At 51.8% G+C, this 26424-nt stretch overlaps 1 protein-coding gene across 3 annotated transcripts in view; it reads left to right on the forward strand.

The window, feature by feature from the left end:
- DENND1B (DENN domain containing 1B) overlaps nt 1-26424 on the forward strand; it is a 99235-nt gene that overhangs the window by 62819 nt on the left and 9992 nt on the right. For all 3 annotated transcript variants that reach the window (XM_054713055.1, XM_054713056.1, XM_054713057.1), the window contains 7 exons: nt 6552-6677; nt 7280-7381; nt 15364-15454; nt 20403-20443; nt 21418-21486; nt 22430-22486; nt 23888-23995. In XM_054713055.1, coding sequence (XP_054569030.1) covers nt 6552-6677; nt 7280-7381; nt 15364-15454; nt 20403-20443; nt 21418-21486; nt 22430-22486; nt 23888-23995 — 594 coding nt within the window. The remainder of the gene's footprint in view (nt 1-6551; nt 6678-7279; nt 7382-15363; nt 15455-20402; nt 20444-21417; nt 21487-22429; nt 22487-23887; nt 23996-26424) is intronic.

Genomic DNA, 26424 nt, shown 5'->3' on the forward strand with positions numbered 1-26424 from the left:
CCGCCCCGCCCCCCCCCGACGTGTATAAACTCTGAGATAAAGGGGTCCAGCGTGTGCGGGTCTGCGTTTCCTATTTTTACCTCCGTGGCAGCTGGGGAGACGCCGAGGGGAGCAGCTCCTTCCTTCCCGGAGAAGCCGGGCCCGTGATTAACCAGCCGGCCGCCTTCATTAGGCCGCGCTCCTCGGGGCGGCAGCCTCTCCCTCTCATCTTCATCATTATCCTACAAAGTAGGCATTTCTGTCTGCCCGGTGGCATGTCTTGCCAGAGAACGGGGGGGGGGGGGGGGGGGGGGAGAGTTTTTTTTGAAGGAAAGAGAAGGAAGCCAATTACCCGGCTGCGCTTCCCCGCCACCTGCCAGCGCCGTTCCTTTTAATTAAGGATCCGATGCCCGGTCAAGCTCATCAGAAATGCGGGGACCGTCGGGGTCAGAAAATGCTGCCTTTGATCCCCCCCCCGCCGCCCCCCCCGCCCCGACGTTCCTGAAACATTTATTTGTTTTTCCTTAAATTATTTCAGTTTTCGTTTTTCATCTCCCCCGGTCCTGCGGGGGGCGGCGGGCAGGGGAGCCCCCACGCGGCGGCGTGTCCCGGGCCCGGGCCCCCGCGCGCCCAGAGACCTGCCTGCTCGGGATTCTGTTTGTCAATTAAAGCGCGGGCCCCGGTTCGTCATAAAAGACATGGGATCCTTTTGAAACGACGAAAACTGTCTCGTGTCGGTGAAGGCTGATGAATTAAGTGCCGGCTCTCTGCTGGTCTTTGATCTTGCGGAGGGTGCGTGTGTGTGCGTGCGTGCGTGCGTGTGTGTGTGTGTGTGTGTGCACGCGCACACGTGTGTGCCTACAGCTTATAATAGGGTAGATTCTGTATTCCATGTTAACTAGTCTCCAAAAGTGCATTTTACGGCCTTTGTATGCCTGACGACAGGGCCAAAAAAAAAAAAAAAAATGCAGGCAGGGATTGTTTCTGAATGGTGGTTGAAAAATATCTTTATAACCTAGTTCAGGGTTAAAAGACTGGTCTGGTCCCCCGACCCCATGTTTTTTTTTTTTTGTTTGTTTTTTAATCCATTCTTTTCAGAGGTATTAAAACTGGAGAATAAACAAAACCTCCAGAATATATATATATATATTTTTTCCCTGTAATACGGCAAGTGTTTTGAAATCATGATGAGGGAGTTTGAAAAAATGGAATTTAAAAAATCTCATACTAAAAAAAAAAAAAATACAGTAAAACTACACCTGATTGTGTTTATGGCTGGTGATAGGAAAATAAGGCTTTAAGTCCAAATCAGGTTGTCTATGCGTATAAATAAATAACCCCGGATGCTTGCTGACCTTGAAGCAAATTAAATCGAACCTCTTTATCTCACCATCGTGAAATTAATGCTACGTACGGACAAACCCACACCCCGCTCAGTGGAGAATTTTATTATGTTTTGAGCTCATTATAACTAGATTGCCTCATTATAAAAATTTTGCAGAAGCTGCTAGAAATGATTAGAGTTATTCATTTGGAAATCCGTCAACGTATCCTTCACTGGGTAGAGAAATAATTATGAAAATAAAGCCCCAACTTTTAAGCATGTTTTCTTTATGTGCATGTATTCCCTGCTCTCAATACCCTAAGGAGAAAAGATTGTTTAGTTAAAAAAAAAAAAAAAAAAAAGAAGGAGGAGGAGGAGGAAGAGGAGGAGGAGGAGGAAGAAAAATGAGGAAGAAATCAGCGTTTTTTTGTGTCCTAATAAAATTTTTAGTCACGTTAACGATACTTCATTCTTTCTTTGAGAAAAAGATTCTCTCACGGTGATTGTTTTGATGGGTGATTCTTTTTAAGCGAAGGAGCAGATTCCCGAGTAGAATTAGCTCGATACGGAAACATGTAGTTCAATATGGGAGGCTGATAAACAGCATTCACACGATGTACACTGACACGAGGGACCATCTTCTGGCAACAGTTAACTGGGCATCGCCGAGACGGTGAGAACCATCGCCAAGACGGCCGTGGCGAGGTGGCGTGGACAGAACTATGGGTGTGCGTGGAGCTGAGGGCCATGGACTTACAGATAGGAAGAAAGGAGAAACCGGAATAGCTGCTGGGCTGTGACCGCAAGCATGCGATGTTTGAAGTCATACTTACTGTCTCAAAAATATGTCCGATGGCCGCTCCCCCACCTCTCACACATTTAAGCTTTACCCTCCGCTTTCTCCCAACGCCGTCTCCTCCAGGTGAGGGGACGGGGTCACGTATCAAGTCCCGTGTCCCAATATATATATTTTTTCCTGGAATACGGCAAAGTAGTCTGAAATCATGATGAGGGCGTTTGGAAAAAAAAAAAAAATGGAATTGGAAAACATCTTGTACTCCAAAAAGAATACAGCAAAAAGGAAACCTGATTGTGTGTATGGCTGGTGATAGGAAACTAGGACTTTCAAGTCCAAATCAGGTGCATGCATCCCCTGCCGGGGGTGTTTCCGGGGATGTCAGACGCCACCCCGAAGTTCTGCGTGTTGTGATGGGAGTTCGTAAACTGGACTCGGGGCCTGAAGCGCCGACGGTTGGCGTTGTTCAATGAATTAACTGATGGTTCAATGGGGGCCTTTTAAAACCGGGCGGCGGGCCCTTAACCGGCGCTCCGAGGCCGGCCGGCCCCGGGCACATGTGCTCCCGATTACGGGGCCGCGGCCGCCCCGGGTCAGTGGTCACAGTTGTCCTGAATTACGCGTCTTTCTTCCCGGGGACCCTCTGCCGCGTCGCGCGCTGTAATCTTCTTAATGGCTTCGTTCCAATATTCACACATAATCTCGGAGATTTATGGGCTGTTAGAAATACGACCCTGCCAGTAGCAGTTCCGTTACTCAAGGAATTCAAAATTGGAGGAATAAATCAGGGCCAGGCGTCCGGGGACCCTTTGTGCCTTAAGGGAGACGGGGGGCGGGGGGACCCCCTTTCTGTCTTCTGACAAGAACACTTGTTTGGCGATTTCATCATTTCACTACGGATTCGGGCCACTCCGAGGAAACGGAACGCAGGTTTGATTGGGAGTGAGTTTCACGATATTGATGATCGCGCGGAATCGCTCTTAAAAGCCGGGGGTCCGTTCAGAGAGGCGAGTGAGAACATTGTGATTTTATTTTTTGTGTTTAGTTTTTTTTTTTGTGTGTGTGTGTGTGTGTCGATTTTATTTTTTATTGGCTGTGCCCCACATAGGGAGACTTCCAAACAGATGTAGTTTGAGTGTTTGGAAGTTAAAAAAAAAAAAAAAAAAGGCCATTTCAGGGCTATAAACAATACCCATTGAGGTCAGTGTTACTGTGTTAGGTTTTTAAGTGAGAGGTGGGAGAAGAACCAGATTGATTAAACGTAACGTTTGAAATCCCACGCGAGGTCACTTTAATTTAAGGAAATGTACTATTGAGACACCGCATTCCAGATATCAACACAAATTTCGTGCCCATTACACACTCGCCGGGAGTAGTGCATTTCTAAGCTCTCGCTGCGCGTTCTAATTTTTACCATCAGTGACACTTGGGCACGGAACTTGAACAAGGGTTACCGTTTCAGAAAGAAGTAGGGCGGCCCCCTTGTTGGGAAACGAAGCGCATTGGGGACCCTAACGAGCTGCAGGAAACCCGTCTCCGGGCGACGCGCACGATAAAACGACGATGAAGCGGCGCTGGTACCCGGAGGCAGGTTAGAACGGACCTTGGCGGTGACGCGCCTTCGGATATCCATTGCTGGGCAGGTGAACTAGGGCCTCTACGGCTTCCCTGTCTTTCATTTTAACTCAGTAAATCATAATCATAATCATAATAATTAATAATTAATAATAATGATATACTCTGAGCCCGGTTACCTGTCTGGGGTCTCCTGTTTCGAAGATGACGGCGCAGAGGCTGTGCGTTCATGGTGTTTCTAGAGCTTCGGGTCCTGTGGGTTTTGACCCTCAGATTCATGCCCCACACACACAAGACCACGGTCCCTCTCCGATAAGCCTGGTTCCGGGGCCACGAGTTAACTCTTTTTTTAAGATTCCCTATACAAGCCTCTCTCCTTTCCAGTCTTGTTAAGGAAACATCGCGCTGGCCTGTTTGACTGAAATTCGGATTTTCTGCACGGTCCGAACCACTCGTTCTCACCCTGTCTAGAGTCCCGTTGGAAAACCATTTCCTATTTCCTATACCGAGGCCGTGTAGAAAACAGGTACATGCAAGAGTCATCCTGCAGCCCTGGCCGGTGTGGCTCAGTGGATAGAGCGTCGGCCTGCGGACTCAAGGGTCCCAGGTTCGATTCCCGTCAAGGGCATGTGCCTTGGTGGCGGGCACATCCCCAGTAGGGGGCGTGCAGGAGGCAGCTCATGGATGTTTCTCTCTCATCGATGTTTCTAGCTGTCTATCCCTCTCACTTCCTGTCTGTAAAATATCGATGAAAATATATTTTTAAAAAAAAGAGTGATCCTGCAGTTCGCTGGAAACCACAGAGCGTTGTATGCAGGACGGCCACGTGTGTGTGGAGTGTCTGTCGCGACTGAAGCACTGAAGAGGCCTTGATATGAAATTAGTCATTTAAAATCCCGGGCACCTCCCCCCCACCCCGAGGCTCCCGGCTTCCCCTGAAGGAACAGGTTGATGTTTTCATTGTGATACAAAAAAAAGGCACGAGCCCGGCCGATGTGGCTCACTCAGTGCATTGACCTCTGAACCAGGAGGTCAGGGTTCGATTCCCGGTCAGGGACACAGGCCCGGGTTGCGGGCTCGATCCCCAGTGTGGGGCGTGCAGGAGGCAGCCGATCCGTGATTCTCTCTCCTCATGGATGTGTCTCTCTCCCTCTCCCTCTCCCTTCCTCTCCGACATCCATACGAGTATATTTTCAACAAGTAAAACAAAATGTTAATCACATCACATCCCCACCCTGTTCAAATTCACACTTGAAATAAAATGTGGATTCCTTTAAAAAAAAAGAATAAAATCAACTTTCTTTAAAAATATATATATAGTTTAATTGATTTCAGAGGAGCAGGGAGAGGGAGCTTCTAGGGAGCTTGGGTGGAAGTGGGAAAGACCAGCTCTGGGGAGGCCACCTACTCCACACGGGCCTTGCTGCAGAGACGATGAACATCCCGACTCCACCATGTTCTCCAGACCGTGGGTATAATTGGACCCAGTGGGGGTCTCTCCCTTTGATCAGATCAGAGTCACTGTGACTTTTCCCTGGAAAATGTCACTCCTCTGAAGGTTTGTCACCTGTAGAGCCGGCCTTGCCTCGGATGCTGTGCTCCCGCCTCATTAGCATTATTCTAAGCTGAGTTGCTAATTAGGCTGACCCTTCCTTGACAACCATCATTGACCAGAGGGGTCGGGACCACCGCGTGCGTCAGGAAATAAAAATACCCCTTCTTGCCCGCTGGAGGTGTTGAGCATCAACCTAGGAACCAGGAGGTCAGGGTTCCATTCCCGGTCAGGGCACAGGCCCGGGTTGCAGCGGGCTCGATTCCCCAGTAGGGGGCGTGCAGGAGGCAGCCGATCCATGATTCTCTCTCGTCATTGATGTTTCTCTCTCTCTCTCTCTCTCCCCCTCTCCCTTCCTCTCTGAAATCAATCCTATATGATAAAAAGCTAATATGCAAATGGTCCCCTCGACCAGTTCGACTGGGAGTTCGGCCAGGGGGTGGGGCTGGCCAGCCAACCATCCAGATCAGAGCGGGCTGGCCGGACCCCACCTGTGCATGAATTCATGCACCGGTCCTCTAGCAAAAGCATAATTCAGTGAGACCGTGTATACCATCTGCATAACACAATTCTCTACTCACCATAGGTTCTCGTAACTTTACCTTCATTCCCCTTTTTATGTCATAACTAGGGGCCTGATGCATGAAATTCTGCCGCGGCCCTCGCCCGCTGTGGCTTTGTCTGGAAGGAAGGACGCCCGGAAGGACGTCTGGTCTAATTAGCATATTTTTGCTGTTGTTATTATAGATGCTCAAAACGATTCAGCAAGTGATCGGAAAATCCCACAGGCAGGCGAGGCTTCCAAAAATAAGATTCAATGGGAAGAGCCCTGGCCGGTGTGGCTCAGTGGATAGAGCGTCGGCCTGCGGGCTGAAGGGTCCCAGGTTCGATTCCGGTCAAGGGCATGTACCTTGGTTTCGGGCACATCCCCAGTGGGGGGCGTGCAGGAGGCAGCTGATCGATGTTTCTCTCATTGATGTTTCTAACTCTCTATCCCTCTCCCTTCCTGTCTGTAAAAAATCAGTAAAATATATTTAAAAAAAACAACAATTAAAGCTCATTTATGTCAAGAGGCCTTGAGAGACACGAAAAGAGCGAGCACAGAGCCATTGCATCCGAGCGTTCCTCGGGGTCCCCGCCTTCCCTTCAATTCACAGGCCAGCAGGCGCTCCCGCAGTTCAGGAGAGAAGCTACAGGAGGAGGCCGAGCTGTGGGGGGAGGGTCCCCGCAGGCCCCGGGGTCGGCCTGCCTGCCGATCGGGCTCGTGCCTCCTCCCCGGGCCCATCTCCGAGGTGTGCATGTAACGGCTCCTCTCTGTCCCGCAGGTCTCGGCCCTGAAAAGCAAGCTGAAGAAGCAGTCCACGGCGACGGGGGACGGCGTGGCCAGGGCTTTCCTCCGGGCGCAGGCCGCCTTGTTCGGGTGCTACCGAGACGCGCTGAGATACAAACCCGTGAGCCCGCCTTTCGTCGCGATGTTCATTTGCATTTGTGCTTTATTTGAAAAAATATATTTTTTAATTGATTTCAGAGAAGAAGGGAGAGGCAGAGAGAGAGAGAGAAACATCCACGGGGAGAGAGAATCGTGGATCGGCTGCCTCCTGCACGCCCCCCACACTGGGGATCGAGCCCGCCACCCGGGCGTGGGCCCTGACCGGGAATCGAACCCTGACCTCCACAGCGGCAGGTCACCCACAAACATCTGCTCTGCAGCCCCCCGCCCCCCCCAGAAGCCAGCTGCTTCTATAGGGCGGAAGGACTAAGATGGCCTGGGGAAGCAGGGATTCCAGGCGTGGGGAGCGAGGCAATGCGGGCTGGGGTGGGACCCCATTTTTGGGCTGTGAGGTCGTAGCGAGTCCCCAGTAGTCTGTGCTTGCCCCTAACCTGCCCCGACGGCTGCTCTCCCCGGCTGCCGGGCATTATTGGAACGAACGCTCATCTGTGTAGGATTCCACCCTGTCCGTGCTGGATTGGCTCAAGTCGTGACGGGCAGCCCGGACCCCTGGGTTGTCCGGTTTCCCGTCCACGGATGCCCTGACCGTCCCTCTCCCCCCAGGGGGAGCCCGTCACCTTCTGTGAGGAGAGCTTTGTGAGGCACCGCTCCAGCCCCATGAAGCAATTCCTGGAGACGGCCGTGAACCTGCAGCTGTTCAAGCAGGTGAGGGTGGGGCCCCCTCGTGTGGGGGATTAGTGCCCTTCTGTGTCTTTATCTGTCCAGGGGAGGCCGTACCACCTGTCTGTGTGCCAAGTGAGTTGTGAAGGTCAGATTCTGTGGGGGTCAAGGATGGAGTGGGCGGGTAGACGATCTGGCTCGAGCATGTCACACTCGAAGGCTCACGCGGGCCAGATAAACAAGGTTGACGTGTACGTGGGCCGCCAAGAAAGCAAAGGCTTCCATGTCCATAGAACCGCGGTTTATTCCGATAGAGACGTGCTGAGTACAAAGGGCTGAAATACACGAGTCACCGTGAACATAAAGTAACGGAGCATCTTAATAAAAACGAATATTTGTTCTTGAACATTAACTTACCGGACACTGAATGACTGCACAAATGAATAAGCGTAACGCAAATAAACCTCTTTTTCTTGTTCTCCGAAAGCGAAATATTTCCTGTTGCTCACAGCAGGTCAGTCCGAGACTGATGCCGTGGCCATCAGCTGCTAAAACATTCGCTGCTGGTATTCGTGGCGAGAGATGGCGCGCCTGCGCGTAAGGGAACTGAATGCAACACGATGATAGTCATCGGTCATTAGCGAACGTTGTAGTTCGTTATTAATAATCACATATAACAGGATATTGTAAAAATTAAGTTAGGAGATTTTTATTAAAACGTTTCTTACATACCGTTATATTGACTGGGCCGCAAAAATATTCGTTGTGGGCCGTATGCCGCCCGCGGGCCGCGAGTTTGACATGCTTGATCTGACCGATTCCTTCCCTCTGACCATCAGAACTCCACGACTAGAGTCTTATCATTAGAGCAAGTTCCGACGCAGTAAGTTTTTCTTTTATATAGTTACAAAAAGCACATATTTTTTTTAAAAAATGTTTTTTATTGATTTCAGAGAGAAAGGGAGAGGGAGAGAGAGAGAGACACATCCATGATGAGAGAGAATCATCATCGATCAGCTGCCTCCTGCACGCCCCGCACTGGGGATCGAGCCCGCAACCCGGGCATGTGCCCTTGACCAGGAATCGAACCGTGACCTCCTGGTTCCTAGGTCGACGCTCAACCACGGAGCCACACCGGCTGGGCCAAACTGAACAGGTTCACTGCTTTGACGATAGAGACCTATTTCCTAAGACGCAAACGCATAGCCACCACCTTTGCGCTCATGGAAATAAAGAACTTTTGGACATTAACCTTTTGCACTCGGATGTCGAGATTCAAATTGCTCTTTGACTGTATCAATAATTTGAAATATAAAAAAAATCCAAATAAATAAGTTTGTATGAAAAGAAACTCCAGTTTTTTATTCTACTGCCGCGCTTTGTAAAATCTGGGGTATTTAAAAAATTAAATCCCGAGGAGAATAAAGGACTCGAGAAAAAAGCAAGCGAGTGCAAAGGGTTAAAAGACACCATATCTGCAATCCGTATGAAACCACCCAAGAATTTAGACTCTAGAATAAAACAAAACGAACTTCCGTGTGTCAGTAAAGCATCACCTCCAATACAGTTGTGCAAACGACTCGAATGAGCAGATGCAGGTGGAGAAACCTGAATAGAAACGTATTTCATAAAAACATATTTAAAAAAACACCCCACAAACAAACCTGTTTTTCAAACGTTTCCAGGTTTGAAAGTGTTTTTCTTGACGGTCGACTCCCTGACCTCCTTGGGCCTCTGTGCCATGAGTCAGCCGGCCGCGTCCCCGGGTTGGAGATGCCTCCCGGCCGGCTCTCGCATTCCACGATCCCGTGGAATAAACAGAACGCGGCCGGGTGATAGCGGGTTCCATTTGGGCCCGCTCCTCCTGAGATAATGGACTTGGAAGGCAGCCCAGAAGCGGCTCCTTAAGCCCACAGCCCTGACGGCTCCATCCTTTAGGCGGCCGCCTCCCGGAGACTCGAGCCTTTCTTTCCAGGCCTCTGACCTGGGGGTCCCTCAGCAGCAGCGCACGTGTGTTGGTTTCTTGCCCCCCAACTTTTTTAAAATGTGTTTTTATTGGCCCTGGCCGGCTTGGCTCAGTGGATAGAGCCTCGGCCTGTGGACTGAAGGGTCCCACGTTCGATTCCAGCCAAGGGCACATGCCTGGGTTGCGGGCTCGATCCCCAGTAGGGGGGCGTGCAGGAGGCGGCCGATCCATGATTCTCTCTCATCATGGATGTTTCTATCTCTCTCTCCTTCTCCCTTCCTCTCTGAAACCAATAAAGAAATATATGAAGCCGAAACCGGTTTGGCTCAGTGGATAGAGCGTCGGCCTGCGGACTGAAGGGTCCCAGGTTCGATTCTGGTCAAGGGCATGTGCCTTGGTTGTGGGCACATCCCCAGTAGGGGGTGTGCAGGAGGCAGCTGATGGATGTTTCTCTCTCATCGATGTTTCTGACTCTCTATCCCTCTCTCTTCCTCTCTGTAAAAAATCAATAAAATCTATAAATAAATAAAAAGAAATTTATGAAATGTATTTTTATTGATTTCAGAGAGGAAAGGAGAGGGAGAGAGAGAAACATCCATGATGAGAGAGAATCCTGGATCGGCCGCCTCCTGCACGCGCCCCGCACTGGGGATCGAGCCCCCAACCCAGGCATGTGCCCTGACCGGGACTCGAACCCTGACCTCCTGGTTCCTAGGTGGACGCTCAACCATTGAGCCACACCGGCCGGGCATGGTGTCTACCGTCTGAAACCTGGGGTTGCCGCGGAAGGACGTGCTGCCCACGTAGAGGGAGAATTCTCTGAGGTCCAGAGCCTTTGTGTTCTGTGCTCTGACCCACTTTCTCCGACGTTAACAAGATCCCGGATCAGAGAAACGGGTCAAGAGCTAAGCGCGCTCCCCTTTCATGTCCGCTGGAGATTTGGGGAGATTTCAGAAAGCTTTTAACATAACAATAAATTCTGATAAATCTCTACACCTTCCTATTCATCTTTTTTTTTTTTTTTTTTCCTTAAAAGAAAAAGAAACACGTAGCTCGTTATTTACGGTAGGTAATTTATAGCCGAGCTCAGCACATGCATTAGCAGGACTGACGATCGCGCCGTTTGGGGGTGTGAGAACACAGCTGCCGCGTGAATGCATGCGAGGCGGCAACGGCATCAGACACATGTTTCCCGGCACCAGAAAGGACTAAACGTGTCACGTGACCCAGGCGGGCGATGGAGACCCTGCCTCCGGGAGGGTATCAGCACAAGGACGCATTTTCACGCGTTTTTTGTTGTTGTTGTTGTTGTTGTTTTTACATTTACTTCTTTATCGATGTCAGAGAGGAAGGGAGAGGGAGAGGGAGAGAGCTAGAAACATCCATGATGAGCGAGAGTCATGGATGGGCTGCCTCCTGCACACCCCCTACTGGGGATCGAGCCTGCAACCCCGGGCATGGGCCCTTGATCTGAATCAGGCCCGGGGGGGACCCTTCCGTCCGCGGGCCGAGGATGGTCTGTCCACGGGGCCACCCCGGCCAGGGCCCAGCCTCACTGTTTAAAATGGGAAGGGCCTGCCCCACACTCCCAGCCTCCCTCCCACCATCTCGGTTCATTTTCCGACACGCACCGCCTTCTCACGCACTAAGTCATTGATCACATTATTTCTTGCTATGTCTACCCCCCCCCTCCTTCCCCTCCCCCATCCCCTCCGCCAGCTGTTGAGGCATCACCAGGACTTGGATTTGGGTCTGTTTTATTCATTTTCGTATGTCAGGCGCTTAGGAACGTGCCCGGTGTGTAGCAGGCACGCCAGGAGGTGTTTATGGAACGATTGAATTCGTGGATTCTTCGGTCCGATGGTCATGGCGTTCGTTCCACAGGCTCCGTGCTGGGGAGAGTTACTTCGTGTCTGTCTGTCTGTCTGTCTGATATTCCTGGAGGGCCCTGCTGTCCCATCGGCGCTGCTTTCAACGATCAGGTCTCATAACACATGGCACGGAGCGGGCGGCGTAGACCCTTCCCAGACTTTTCTGGCCATTATTCCGTGGCAGTCGTAATTTAGCATGTGACGGGGTGACGGTCACGTGGCCACGGACTCTTGGAGAGGAAATAAAAATAACCCTGTATTTCTACTCCGTCACGTCCTCCGTCCTCTGGATTTAAGCGCGGAGGCCGGCCCGGCGTGTTCCCGCTCGTTACATAACGGGGCGTGTGTGTGTGTGTGTGTGTGTGTGTGTGTGTGTGTGTGTACAGCGAGCAGCTGAACCTCTCGCCGTTAGCAGGTGCCCATAAGTAGCTGGTGACTTAATTTATTATAACACTTTAGCGTAGTTTTCACTAACCTGCCAAGGTTTACGGAGCATTTATAAGGTGAAATATTTAAGTCAAGACTCCCTGGTTCTTTTTTTAGCCCAGAGAAAGGGACATTTAGAGACCCCTAAGAAATGAATATATTTTTAAAGTAGTGTGTGTGTGTTTTTAGAATACTTTTTTAATTGCTAATGATTTCTGGTTCACTTAAAATGTATTTTTCTCCAGCTCTCCAGGCTTGAATTGGATTAGCTTAGTTATCTTCGTGCCCAAGAAGAGCTGCTAATAGGAGATTGTTTTTTTTTTGCAACGTGGCCATTTTCTCTCCGGGCTGAAAAGGCATCTGGGTGTGTGGTTGCGTCTAGGGCCGTGGTCGGCAAACCGCGGCTCGCGAGCCACAGGCGGCTCTTTGGCCCCTGGCGTGTGGCTCTTCCACAGAATACCACAGCCTGGGCGAGTCTATGTTGAAGAAGTGGCGTTAGAAGAAGTTTAAGTTTAAAAAATGGGGCTCTCCAAAGAAATGTCCATCGTTGTGCTGTTGATATTTGGCTCTGTGGGCTGATGAGTTTGCCGACCGCGGGTCTAGGGTGTCGCTTCTGAGATTTGGCGTCTGTGCCTCAGGTTAGCACTCAGAATAGCACCCCGACTTCCTCTTGCCCAGCCGGGCAAAGAACTGCTCCACTAACCCCCCTTCCCCCCTGAATAATTCTTTTGAGCTGTTATTATTACTAGTTTTAATTCTCACCCGCAGGTATTTTTCTCCCGTTGATTTTTAGAGAGAGTGGAAGGGAGAGAAGGAGGGAGACAGGAAGAGAGAGAGAGAGAAACACTGATGTGAGAGAGACACATCGATTGGTTGCCTCCCACCGGCGCTTGGTCCAGGCCGGGAATGAACCTGCAAGTGGGTCCCTGCCCTTGACTGGGAATCAGACCTGCGTGGGACCCTTCGGTGTGCGGGCCGATGCCCTGGACTAGTGGTCGGCAAACTCATTCGTCCACAGAGCCAACTATCAACAGCACAACGACTGACATTTCTTTGGAGAGCCACATTTTTCAAACGTGAACTTCTTCTAACGCCACTTCTTCCACATAGACTCGCCCAGGCCGTGGTGTTTTGTGGAAGAGCCACCCTCCAGGGGCCCGAGAGCCGCCTGTGGCTCGCGAGCCGCCGTTTGCCGACCACGGCTCTGGACTAAAAAGCCAGATAGGAAGATTTATGCAAAAACCACCGTCTGGAAGCACTCCCGAATTCCTTTAAAGACCGACCGCCGTCTCATCTTCTGTTCTCTCTCTGGCACGTTTGTCGTTACTCGAAGTGTTTCTTGTCCTGACTCTCAATGCCAGAGTCATTCTTCCAGAACCCGTGTCTTCCAGTGACCGAGGGCTGCGTGTTTTCTGACTGTTCCCCGAGGTTAAGGCCCTTGATAAAGCCGCAGCTTTCCAACACAGGCTGTGTTTTTTTTTTTTCGTTCACAATTTACGTCTGTGCCATGGTAGCCAAACATGTTCTTATCTTTTTTATTTTATTTTTTTTTCTCGCTGTGAAATGCCAGGGAGTTATTAGAGGGGGGTGTGACCGGTAACCAGCTCCACTTGGGGGGCGGGGGGGGGGGGAAGCTGTTATGGAGTCAAAAATAGAAAAAGGGAGTTGAGAGAACCATTCCCCTTCAGCATCCCTGCCATGCGTCCCCCGTCCCAGCTCCCCCCGGGCGGGGGGGGTGTGTGTGTGTGTGCCTGTGTTTGTGTGGGCGTTTATGATACGTGGGGGTGCGCGCCCCCGGACCCATCTCCGACGGGCAGCGCGAGCATCCTCAGGAAACGTGCGTGCCGGTCCGTGTCGCGATAAGGCGCGGCGTGGAATCGGCGGGTGATGGATGTCGGCTGGCTCACCTCGAAGTTCAGCCGCACCGCGTACTCACTCGCCCTCAGGAACGCCCCGTCGGCGGGTAGGCGGGGATTTATCTCTCTTCGGACCGGAGCCGCCCGGATTCCTGTAAAAGGGGTGGATTATGTCCAGTAAACACAAAGATGAGAACCTTTTAGGAAGCCCTGCGGGCTTAATCTCTTCGAGCCAGGCGAGGCCCTTAAAAGGATGTCTGCGTTGATCCCCGTCGTCAGGGACGGATCGCTTTAAATTTATCTTTCTCCTTCGCCTTGGTTCTCCCCCCCCCAACCCCCCCGAAACGATACTTTCCCCGTCACATGCCATCCCTCTGGTTTGATTGATAATGCTGGGCTGAAAATGCGTGCAAGCCGAATTTTGCAAGCGCGTTCAGCAGCTCTTCTTACGAATCAGCCGTGTATTCTGTAGGGCAGCGATGCCCTCGTTAGAAGTGACGGCCTGTGATCTAAGAAAAAAATGGAATGAATAATTCTATGCATGACAGCCGGGCCATGATGGTGAGCGTCGACCCAGGAACCAGGAGGTCACGGTTCCATTTCTGGTCAAGGGCACCTGCCCGGGTTGCGGGCTCCATCCCCAGTGTGGGGCGTGCAGGAGGCAGCCGATCGACGAGTCTCTCTCATGGATGTTTCTCCCTCTACCTTCCTCTCTGAAATCGAGAAAAGTATATTTTTAAAAAGGAGAGGTGTACTAATTGGTAAGCGCTTCGCATCACCTCTGCTGCGTTCTGCTGTAGGACAGGATGGTTCAGAGGAAGGTGCTGGGTTTTGCTGGATGGACTTGATCTCCGCGGTACGGGGGCCTGGCACTCCTTGGTTGCCCCCTGTGTCACTGGCTGCGCAATGACGCCCACCCGCCAGGTGAAGTTCATGTAAGGTTTGCAGCTGCGCCCGGAGCGGGTACTGTGGACACGGAGGCCGAGAGGGGCCAGCGGACGCCTGTGCACTGAGCAAGCTGCCCAGAGCCTGGGTCTTCCCTCCTGCACTTTCCATATGTGTACTGATTGATTGATTGATTGATTGATTGATTTCAGAGAGAGAGAGAGAAAAACATCCATGAGGAGAGAGAATCATGGATCAGCTGCCTCCTGCACGCCCCCCCCACCCTGGGGATGGAGCCCGCAACCCGGGCATGTGCCCTTGACCGGGAATTGAACTCGGACCTCCTGGTTCCTAGGTCGACGCTCAGCCACTGAGCCACGCCGGCCAGGCCCTCCTGCAGTTTCTGATTCCCATTTGTGAGTTAGTCTGTGCTGTGTGCATTTACGTTTAAACTAGAGGCCCGATGCACGAAGATTCGTGCAAGAATGGGCCTTCCTTCCCCTGGCTGCCGGCACCGCCTTCGCTCCGGCCCGGAGCCGCCTTTCCGCCTTCCCACGCTGCCTAGAGGCCCAGAGCGGCTGGGGCGGTGCGGAACGCCTGTGTCACCGCCATGGTGACGACGCAAGCATCCCACCCCCGGCCACTCGGTGCCTGTGTATGTAAATTAACCTGCCATCTTTGTTGGGTTAATTTGCATACTCACGCCTGATTGGCTGGTGGGCGTCGCGAAGGTACGGTCAATTTGCATCTTTCTCTTTTATTAGTGTAGATGATGTACAGCAGTAGCAGTCCCTGAGTGCTGGCTATTTGAATCCTGTGAGCATTTTCTTGTCCTGTGTCTGTGTGTGCATATATATGTATGTGTGTGCGTGTGTGTGTGTGTGCACATATATGTGCGTGTGCGTGTGCGTGTGCATAACTTATGTTTCTATGAGTGTCTGCTGTTCCTATCTTTGATATAAGCAAGCACTTAATCTTCGGCGAGCCATGACAATGAACCTCTCCGACTCTCTTACATTTCAGTTCATCGACGGCCGGCTGGCGAAGCTGAACGCAGGAAAGGGGTTCTCCGACGCCTTCGAGGAGGAGATCACCTCCGGGGGCTTTTCTGGAGGTAAGGACCGCGTCCCGGGCGAGGAGGCTCCGTCTTCCGGAGGCTCCGTCGACCCTGCGTCTGGTAGCAGCGCCTCGATCCCCCGCCATTTCCTCCTACACTGGCGACGTGTCAGAGGCACCTTCTCGCCTCCGAGGAGCCGCGCCATCTCCTCCTTTGCCCGTTTCCGTGACTCACGGCGTTGGGATGGGCTCCCGCCGGGGCGATGGTTTGGGTGATCGCCCACTATTTCTGGACGTACACACACAGAGGGGCAGGCGCTGGCCGCCCCCTGCCCTCCTCCTGGCCAGCACTGTCTGCTAGGACGGACTCGGGGGCATGCGGTAGACATGGTACCTGGCAGTGCCCTCCGAAAAGAAAGGTTTGAACGCCGCATGACTTCTAGATTGTTCCGTGAGTCTGTTTTGTGGAGGTTTTGACCTTCTGTTGTTGTTGTCGTTGATCCTCACCCAAGGATATTTTCCCATTGACTTTTTTTTTTTCTGAGAGAGTGGAAGGGAAGGGGAGAGACAGGCGAGGGAGAGAAACATCCGTGTGAGAGTTGTCAACCTCGATTGGTTGCCTCCCGCGCACATCCTGACCAGGGCCAGGGATGGAGCCTGCAACCTCGGGACGTGCTCTTGACCGGACTTGAACCCGGGACCCTTCGGTCCGCAGGTCGACGACGCTCTAGCCACTGAGCCACACCGGCCAGGGCTCATCATGGATGTTTCTCGCTCTCTGTCCCTCTCCCCTTGCCTCTGTGAAATCAATAAAAATCTTTTTTTTTTTTAAAAGACATGAAAAGACAAATAGCACTCATCTACAGACGTCCCCACGTTGAGTTTTACTCTTAAATGAGATCTGTTTTCGCATCCTGGAAATAGAAAAGCCATTGCCGTCATCCGTCTGTCCGTTAACAGGCAAACAGGACTGCCCCGCCAGCGTGGCTCAGCGGTTGAGCGTCGACCTAAGAACCAGGAGGTCCCGGTTCGATTCCCGGTCAAGGGCACAGGCCCGGGTTGCGGGCCGATCCCCAGCAGGGGGCGTGCAGGAGGGCCTTGGCCCGAAGGGAGCACAGAATTCCCCTGGAAGCACTTATTTTTGGGGAAAAACTTAGTGGATTTGGCTCCGCAGGTGTCGAACCCCGAGTCCCCCACCTCCCTGCTCCCCTCAGCGCAAGGGGAAGGAGGAAGAATTTAGCTTCAATGGAACTTTTATGTTAAAATAAGACTTTTTTTTTTTTTTACTTTTCACCTCAGACAAGCAAAGCGTTGTCAGCTCCTGGACAAATTGCTGGAGGCGTCTATGGGGCATTGACACAAGTGCTGTCTCATTATCTCTCTGACCCGTGGGGCTGCCGGCTCCCTGGAAGGGAAGGTGACACGGGTGACAGTGATAGGGGGGAACGGTGAGCCTTTTCATGTGGCTGGATTGGGAGTGGGTCCCCTCTCCCCGGTGATGGGGCGAGGCCAGTCCCTACCGTTTCCACGGAAGGTCTTCTTGTTTCACACAAGGATGGGGCCGTGGTCGGCAAACCGCGGCTCGCGAGCCACGTGCGGCTCTTTGGCCCCTGGAGTGTGGCTATTCCACAAAACACCACGGCCTGGGCGAGTCTGTGTGGAAGAAGTGGCGTTAGAAGAAGTTTAAGTTTAAAAAATGTGGCTCTCCACAGAAATTTCAATCGTGGTACTACTGATAGTTGGCTCTGTTGACTAATGAGTTTGCCGACCCCTGGGATGGGGGAATCGCGGGCACCTGACGTGGAGACTGAGTTTTCAGTACGGCTTCATGCCAACCACTTTGTTGTTCTTGAAAATGTAAAAGGTTTTGAATTCTCCTATTTATATATATATATATATATTTTTTTTCCTAGTATTTCTCTTTTTTAATTTTATTTTATTTTATTTTTTTAATTTCTTTATTGATTAAGGTGTCACATATTTGTCCTCATCCCCCCATTCCCATCCCACACCGCTCCCCACGGATGCCCCAACCCCCTGTTGAACTTAACCGTTAAATAGGCTCATATGCATGCACACAAGTCCTTTGGTTGATCTCTCCCCCCTTTATATATATTTTTAAAAATGGATTTCAGAGAGGGAGGGAGAGTGAGAGAGAGAGAGAGGAGAGAGAGAGAGAGAAACATCCATGGTGAGAGAGAATCATGGACCGGCTGCCTCCTGCACGCCCCCTGCTGGGGATCGGCCTGAAACCCGGGCATGTGCCCTTGACCGGGAATCGAACCGTGACCTCCTGGTTCACAGGTCGACGCTCAACCACGGAGCCATGCCGGCCGGCAGTCCTGGTTCCCTTCTTGCTGACGAAGGTAGCGGAGGAATTGGAAAGGGTGGTAACCAGTCATCAGTGTTCGTGTCATCTTTTTGGCCGCACCGAACCACTTAGACCAATTTACACGTTTGGGGATAAGGCCCCACAGAAGACTGGAATCTAAACAGACACGTTAGGCGCGGCAGCCTCGGTGCAGACCAGAGAGAGAGCCCGTCCCTGAGTGTGAGAAAATCGCTGTTTTGATGAACAAGAGCAATGTGAGGAATTTTCTCAAAAAATGCTGATTATTCCCATAATCCTGTTACTCGAACAGAAGGTCTCGGGATTTATTTTTCCCCCCTCTTCTTTTTTCTTTTCTTTTTGGCATTCAGATGCATTTTTTAAGGAGAAAAACAGCCTTTAAAAAAGGACGTTTTCAGAGAATAATGTGCTTGTCTCTTCAGTTTTGTGCCAATAGGAGCCTTGGATCTTAAAAGCACGAAATTTAAAGAGACAGGCATCCTTTAGACATTTTTTTTTCTTTTTTAAACAGGCTTCTACCTAAATTATACCGCATGTTTTCCTACCACCTTAAGCAGTTTTCTTAGGGACTTCTTGTTTGCCCTGCGCCACATAATCCCAGATTCTCTCTTCTTTTAATATATTTTTGTTGATTTCAGAGAGGAAGGGAGAGGCAGAGAGAGAGCGAAACATCAGTGATGAGAGGAAATCATGGATTGGCTGCCTCCTGCACGCCCCACACTGGGGATCGAGCCGCAACCCAGGCCTGTGCCCTGACCGGGAATTGAACTGTGACCCCCTGGTTCATAAGTCGACGCTCAACCCACTGAGCCACACCGGCTGGGCCCGATTTTACCCATTTTGGAGTTGAAAAGTACAACTCGAATAATGTAATGTAGGTAAGAAAAAAAATGTTGAGCACTGGAAAGGGCTGAATGGGAGCTACAGACATAATGTTATTCGTGTCAGTAATACCTCAATTTTAAAAAGGTTTGTTTTGATTCTTTGTACCAGATACTCCCTGGGTAGCTGTTGGGACTTTGTTTTCTTAAGCATTTAAACACCCAGGGAGGCAGCCCAGCCAGCGTGGCTCAGTGGTTGAGCATTGACCTATGAACCAGGAGGCCACGGTTCGATTCCCCGTCAAGGCAAATGCCCGGGTTGTGGGCTCGATCTCCAGTAGGGGGCGTGCAGGAGGCAGCCGATCCAGGATTCTCTCTCCTCATGGATGTTTTTCTCTCTCCCTGTTCTTCTCCGTTCCTCTCTGAAATAGATAAGAAATCTATTTTTTAAAATTAAACAACCAGGAAGGCAGATGAAATCTGACTCGGTCACTTGCTATGGGACATTCCTTCCGGTGAGCTGTGTGGCTTCTGATACCCTCTTATTGACTAAATGACCATCTTTGGAGCCGGGTATGCGATCACTGGTGTTGTTAGCACTGGATTTGCCTGCCTCTGCGCGTGCCAGTAACTGTGATGACGAGAGGCCTGGAGGCCGCCTCCGCTACCCTTTTCCTGGCGTGAACCTCTCACATTGGGGTCCTCAGCTAGACACTGCTTTCCAACAGAAGCTGCAGTTGAATTGCATTGAAATCAGATTTGCTGTCCATGAAAATTGATATCGAACATCCATAGAGAATATTTTCTGTTCTCAGGGTCCTCTGCATTTCTCAATATCCTTATAGTTGTTTTTGTTTTTTTAAATCCTGTCCGCTTGCAATATTATCTTAAAATGAACCCGATCGTGTTGAAGAGGCAGAAAAAGGTAAAAGAGACGCGAAACATTGACACATCAGTTTTCAAAGATGTGGGCATCTTGGCTTGAGAGAGAGAGAGAGAGAGAGAGAGAGGGGCGGGGGGTTGTATTTTCCCCCTCTGAAGAAACTCTTTTTTTGTTTGTTTTTTTAAATTTGGGAATATTGGGGGCCAGGCGGGAGCCCACCTCTAGTGGAAGGACTACCCAGGGCTCTGGCCTTTGCCATCCCTTTTTTTTAAAAAAATATATTTTATTGATTTTTTACAGAGAGGAAGAGAGAGGGATAGAGAGTTAGAAACATCGATGAGAGAGAAACATCGATCACCTGCCTCCTGCACACCCCCTACTGGGGATGTGCCCGCAACCAAGGCACATGCCCTTGACCGGCATCGAACCTGGGACCCTTGAGTCTGCAGGCCGACGCTCTATCTACTGAGCCACACTGGTTTCGGCGTGCCATCCCTTTCATATGGGATACACCCATAGTCCTTAGGCAGGCAATTCCAGTACCAGGCAGACTGTCTGATCAGCAAGGATTTACAGGATTATCTGGTGGGGAAGTTAACCTCGGTTACCCTGGTCCCAATTAGATAGGGAGTGGTTGGCCCTGACCTTTCAGAGCTTCAAGGTTGACCAGCTGGACAAACTCTGAACCCAGGAAAGACGGCGGCATCTTTTAACGTCTTGGCTTCCCCTGTGAGTGAGGGAAACACGTCTGGGCTTAGAAATGGCGATCACGGTTCGAAGAACTAGACCAGTTTCTTCTCTCCCGTGGTGTCCCCCCAGCTGCCTCCACCCCATTGCAGAGCAGTAAGCGTTGCCGGCCGCATTCCTGGCAGGACTCGTTCCTGATAAATTCTGGCCGATGGGTTTATTTCTGGTCAAGTATCCCTGACATCTTACTTCTGCCTTATTCCAGGGAGCCCGAGGTCGTATCAGCAGTGGGTGCACACGGTCAAGGTAACGCGATGGCCTTTCCGAATTCCTTCCCCTCCCACTCTCCGTCTGTGGGTGGGGGTCAGCCAAGTCTGCGCTTGATGGGCGGTCTCCTCAGTGTGGTTAATGCTCTCACATGGGAACATCTCTGTTGGACGCTTCCAGTGTGCTTGTCTTTGTGAACACGATTTCCGATGGAAAGCTTCTGTCCGGAGGCAGACGGCTCCTTTGGAAAAAGCAAGAGTCCACTGTCCCCGTGAATTCTATCCCGAAACAAGGAATCGGGTGGAATAGTGAGATTGGGTGGGACTTTTATCCTTTCCGGAACAGTTGTTTGTTAATATGGTGTGTTTTTTTCCCCCAAATATATAAAGCCCTCTTCCACAAATTGAGACTTGATGGCCCAGCATGAAAACAGTTGTGATTTCTTTTAAAAAAAATATATGTATTTTATTGACTTTTTTTATTACAGAGAGGAAGGGAGAGGGGAGAGAGAGTCAGAAACATCGATGAGAGAGAAACATCAATCAGCTGCCTCCTGCACACCTCCCTACTGGGGATGTGCCCGCAACCAAGGTCCATGCCCTTGACCGGAATCGAACCTGGGGCCCTTCAGTCCGCAGGCCGACGCTCTGTCCACTGAGCCACACCGGTGAGGGCTGTGACTTCTTTTTTATGATTTCTTTATCACGGCAGTAGGCTTAACCTTCCAAGGTGAGCCCAGCCGGCGTGGCTCCGTGGTTGAACGTCAACCTAGGAGGAACCAGGAGGTCACAGTTCGATTCCCGGCCGAGGGCACATGCCCGGGTTGTGGGCTCCGTCCCCAGTGGGGGGCGTGCAGGAGGCAGCCGATCCATGAGTCTCTCTCCTCAATGCTGTTTTGTAGGTCTCTGTTTAACCTGTGACGGAAGCTTTTCTTCTGCACTGTCGCTCGCGCTTGTGTGCAGGGCCATCTGGTCAGCAGTGTTTGGCAACGAGGGTCTGTGTTTCCTTTGCAGAAAGGGGGTGCCCTGTTCAACTCCGCCATGACCAAAGCGACCCCCGCGATGCGGACAGCGTATAAATACGTGAGTCCTCCTTGGATATGTAAAAATCCCACCGGTAAAATTTGACGGCGTGTTTTCTAGCCGAGAGACCTGTCGGTCTAGAACTGTGGTTGGCAAACGGCGGCTCGCGAGCCACAGGCGGCTCTCCGGCCCCTTGAGTGTGGCTCTTCCACAAAACACCACGGCCTGGGCGAGTCTATGTTGAAGAAGTGGCGTTAGAAGAAGTTTAAGTTCAAAAAATTGGGCTCGCCAAAGAAATTTCAATCGTTGTGCTGTTGATGTTTGGCTCTGTGGACTAATGAGTTTGCCGACCACTGGAATATTCCCTACTTTCCTTTTAAATACGATGCTAAAAAAACATACAGAAATAACACTGAACAAAAGAAATCCGAGTGCTCTAATGGTATCATTGTATAGGGAGGATATTTTATTTATAAAAGCTAACTGAACCGGTTTGGCTCAGTGGATAGACCGTCGGCCTGCGGACTGAAGGGTCCCGGGTTCGATTCCGGTCAAGGGCACGTACCTTGGTTGCGGGCACATCCCCAGTAGGAGGGTGTGCAGGAGGCAGCTGATCGATGTTTCCCTCTCATCAATGTTTCTAACTCTCCCTCTCCCTTCCTCTCTGTAAAAAAAATCAATAAAATATATATATTTTTTAAAAAGCTAACAATGACTCCTTTTATTTTTAAACATATTTGTATTGATTTCAGGGAGGAAGGGAGAGGGAGAGAGAAATAGAAACATCCATGGTGACAGAGAATCATGGATCGGCCGCCTCCTACACGCCCCCCCACCCTGGGGATGGAGCCCGCCACCCGGGCCTGTGCCCTTGACCGGAATGGAACCCGGTCTGCAGCCCGACGCTCCATCCACTGAGCCACACCGGCCAGGGCTTGGGCCCTCGCTCTTTACGTGGTGAAAGCGGCATTCTGAGCCCGACCCTTGTCTTCTTGTTTTCCAGGCCAAGAGCCACGCCAAGCAGGGGATCAGGGAAGTGAAAAGCAAGCTCAAACACAAGGTACGCCGCCGCCTCCTCCTCCTCCTCCTCCTGCGAAAGGTTGGCGCTCAGACCGCACCGATCGCACGGGATGCTCGTTGTTAATGACTTTGAAGTGCGCTTAGCCCCGTGTTCCGGGGTGGATTTTTCATAACAAGCCCCCTGGAAACCGCCGGCCCCCCTGCGCGCGCCCACGGAGCGATCTCTTTATCGCGCGCATATTTTATCACGGGGCTCCGGAGAGCTCCAGCGATGCTCTAACAGGCTGTGTTGTCTCCACAAGGTTCATGGCCTCGATATATCTCCCTCCCGAAGCGCTTTGCGCCAAGCTGATCATTTTTTATGTATTTAAAAAAAAAATTTTTTTTTTTTAAGTAGATATTTTTATTGATTTCAGAGAGGAAGGGACAGGCAGAGAGGGATAGACACATCCATGAGGCGAGGGAATCATCGGTCGGCTCGCTCTCCTCGCTCTCCTGCACGCTCCCTGCTGGGGATCGGAGCACGCAACCGGGGCCTGTGCCCTTGACCGGGAATGGAACCGTGACCTCCTGGTTCATAGGTCGACGCTCAACCACGGAGCCACGCCGGCCGGGTGAAGCTAATAATTTTTTAAAAGATGATGATTTGGGATGCAGAATTAAGCCATGAATCTCCTCGTTTGGTCGATAAGCTCTTTCCAATAGTAGCTACTTTATTTTTTATTTTAAAAAATTTAAAATATATATTTTATTGATTTTTCTTACAGAGAGGAAGGGAGAGGAGGGATAGAGAGCTAGAAACACCGATGAGAGAGAAACATCGATCAGCTGCCTCCTGCACACACCCCACTGGGGATGTGCCTGCAACCAAGGTCCATGCCCTTGACCAGAATCGAACCCGGGACCCCTGAGTCTGCAGGCCGACGCTCTATCCACTGAGCCACACCAGTTAGGGCAGTACTAGTAGCTACTGTAAGCTAAGCTTGTTCTTCATGGACAGAAGTTTGTGTGTGAGCGTGTGTATGGGAATCCAGGACCGTGGCATGTATGTGAATATTGATGTGTCTGTGCGTACGTCTGCTTGTATCTGATTCCATGTTACGTCTCGGCGGATTTTAATCGGTGGCTCTGTTTTGAAATTGTACCTTCGGAGAAGACACAATCCCCCTCAACACGTTCGTGGTCGCGACGGAGCGGGAGGGATCCTCGTGCACGTTTTACTCAGATTACTCCAAACAGATTGTTCCGGGAACTATTCCCTCACGGTGCAGGACAAACTGCAGGGGAACCTCGTTTTCTAAGTCGGTCCTTGGCGCGTCCAGCCCAAGGGTCCGCTGGTTATGCACGTCTGCGTCGGGCCCGTGGCCAAGGAACCCGGGAGCCTCCGCCAGTCACCCGGGGGGCGTCCTGAAATCGTCCCTTGTCTCTCCCCCGCGTGCAGGAGAGCGAGGACGAGTATGGGACCTGCTCCGGTGTTGTGCAGTACACCCCGGTCTACACCGCACACAACCACCAGGCGGGAAGCCGGGAGAGGCGCAGGCTCACCCAGGTACGGCTGCCCTCCCTCGCGCCGCCAGTAGGGGGCGTGCGGGAGGCAGCAATCCACGTTTCTTCTCTCCTCCCTTCCTCTCTCTCTAAAAAAAAAATTTAAAAATTATAAACTGTATTTAATTAACTAGTTAACAATCCTATCTAATAAAAGAGTAATATGCAGATTGATCATCACTGCAACACACAATATAACTGCCCCCATGTGGTAAAGATCCTGCCCCCATGTGGACACAAGATGGCCACCACAAGATGGCCAGCAGGATAGGGCAGTTGGGAGGCACCCGGCCTGCAAGGGAGCGCAGTTGAGAAGGACCAGGCCTGCAAGGGAGGGCAGTTGGAGGTGATTAACCCTGCAGGAGAGGGTAGTTAGGGGTGACCAGGCCGGCAGAGGAGGGAAGTTGGGGGCAAACAGGCTGGCAGCAGAGTGGTTAGGGGGTGATCAGGCTGGCAGGCAGAAGCGGTTAGGGGCAATCAGGCAGGCAGGCAGGCAAGCAGTTGGGAGCCAGCAGTCCTGGATTGTGAGGGGGATGTCCGACTGCCCGTTTAGGCCCGATCCCGGACATTCCTTGAGGGGTCCCATATTGGAGAGGGTACAGGCTGGGCTGAGGGACAACCCCCCTCCGAGCACAAATTTTGTGCACCGGGCCTCTAGTGTTAAATGATGATGATGATGATGATGATGATGATGATGATGACTCCACCACGGCAGCAACCTGTTCTGGCTCCTGCCGTCAGCTGGGAAACATTTACTCGCTCGTAAACGGCTGACGGGGTTTGAGATCGGCGTCTCGATGTTGCTCCCCCTCCCCAGGATGCTCAGTTCCTACCCGTCTCGGGCTTTCGCCTCTTAAAAAGTGAACCTGTGCAGATTGGCCGCCTCGATATGGGAGCGCGTGGGTTATGTGTACGGTGGGGGAGGGGGTCTCTGTGCGAAGAAAAGGGGTTCTCTGACCCCCGTCTCTCCGAGTGGAGTAACGTCGGGGTCTGAGCACGTTGAGATCCTCAGGGAGACGGGGGAGCGTTTCCGGGGGGGGGGGGGGAGGGGAGTTGGAGGTGGTGAAAGGCGGAATCTAGAATCAGCGGCTACGTCGGGGAGGAGGGGTCCCGGTGCTGAGCAGGTGCTGAACAGAGCAGCAGGGGTGGGACGGGGCATGGACGGACCCTGGGACCCGGGTACCGAAGCCGCTGCCCGGCCTTGGCCTTGGGAGGCGGCGGGAGGGGCCGTCAGGGACCAGGGTGTGGAGTTCAGAGCCAGGCACACCTGACTCTGAAGAAGGTCCCAGCCTTTAGCATGGAGCGGAACACAGCGCCCCCGAGCCGAGCCTCGGGCCCTGGGGCAACGGGATGGCAACACCTGTCAGTGCCCGGGATGCCGCAGGCGGGAGGGAGAGCGCGTGCGAGGTGGCGGCCACGGAGACGCGCGTCGTTGACGTCCGGCCGTGCAGAGCAGCGCACCTGTTCGCTGTCTTGGCTCTCCGTAGCCGCTTCCCAGGGCCACACAGGAACCCTCCCGTCACGGACACCACCGGGACCCTCACGTTGTCTGTTTCCGTTTAAGTAGGAGTGACGTGAAGGCCCCAGGTTGTGATTGGAAAAGACACAGACAGCTCTCGCCCGGCCGGCGGGGCTCCGTGGATGAGCGTCGACCTAGGACCCAGGAGGTCAGGGTTCCATTCCCGGTCAAGGGCACAGGCCCGGGTTGGGGGCTCGATCCCCAGCGGGGGCCGTGCAGGAGGCAGCCGATCCATGATTCTCTCTCATCATGGATGCTTCTATCTCTCTCTCCCTCTCCCTTCCTCTCTGAAATCAATACAAATACATTTAGATCAAAATATATACACTGAGTGGCCAGATGATGATGATCTCTGAACGCATAATAATCTGGCCACTCAGTGTGTGTGTGTGTGTGTGTGTGTGTGTGTGTGTGTGTGTGTTTAGAGGCCCGGTGCATGAATTCATGCATGGGTGGGGTCCGGCCAGCCTGGCCAGTGGGAGGGGACATGGGCGGTTGGCCGGCCTGCCTGCTGGTCGAACTCCTGGTCGAGGGGACAATTTGCCTACTAGCCTTTTATTCTATAGGATAGACACTGAGTGGCCAGATTATTATGTGATCAGAGATCATCATCATCTGGCCACTCAGTGTGTGTGTGTGTGTGTGTGTGTGTGTGTGTGTGTGTACAGCTGTTGTATCCAGGAACATCTTGGTCTATCAGACCTTGAGGATGTCATTTTGTTGTCAATGAAATTATCGAAATAAAGGATCTGGACTCGCCCGTTCGCTGTCCCCGTGCGCCCCGGGTCTCGGCTCCCGGAGAGCCTTCCACGCCCAGTGTCCAGCCGGACTTGTGTCTCTGAAACGCCCAGTTTTCATCTGTTCCGCCAAAGATGTGAACGAGAGAGAGGACGGTGATCACTGACATTCCGAGT

This window comes from Eptesicus fuscus, chromosome 24 (genome assembly GCF_027574615.1).
Source record: "Eptesicus fuscus isolate TK198812 chromosome 24, DD_ASM_mEF_20220401, whole genome shotgun sequence".
NCBI classification, from domain to species: domain Eukaryota; kingdom Metazoa; phylum Chordata; class Mammalia; order Chiroptera; family Vespertilionidae; genus Eptesicus; species Eptesicus fuscus.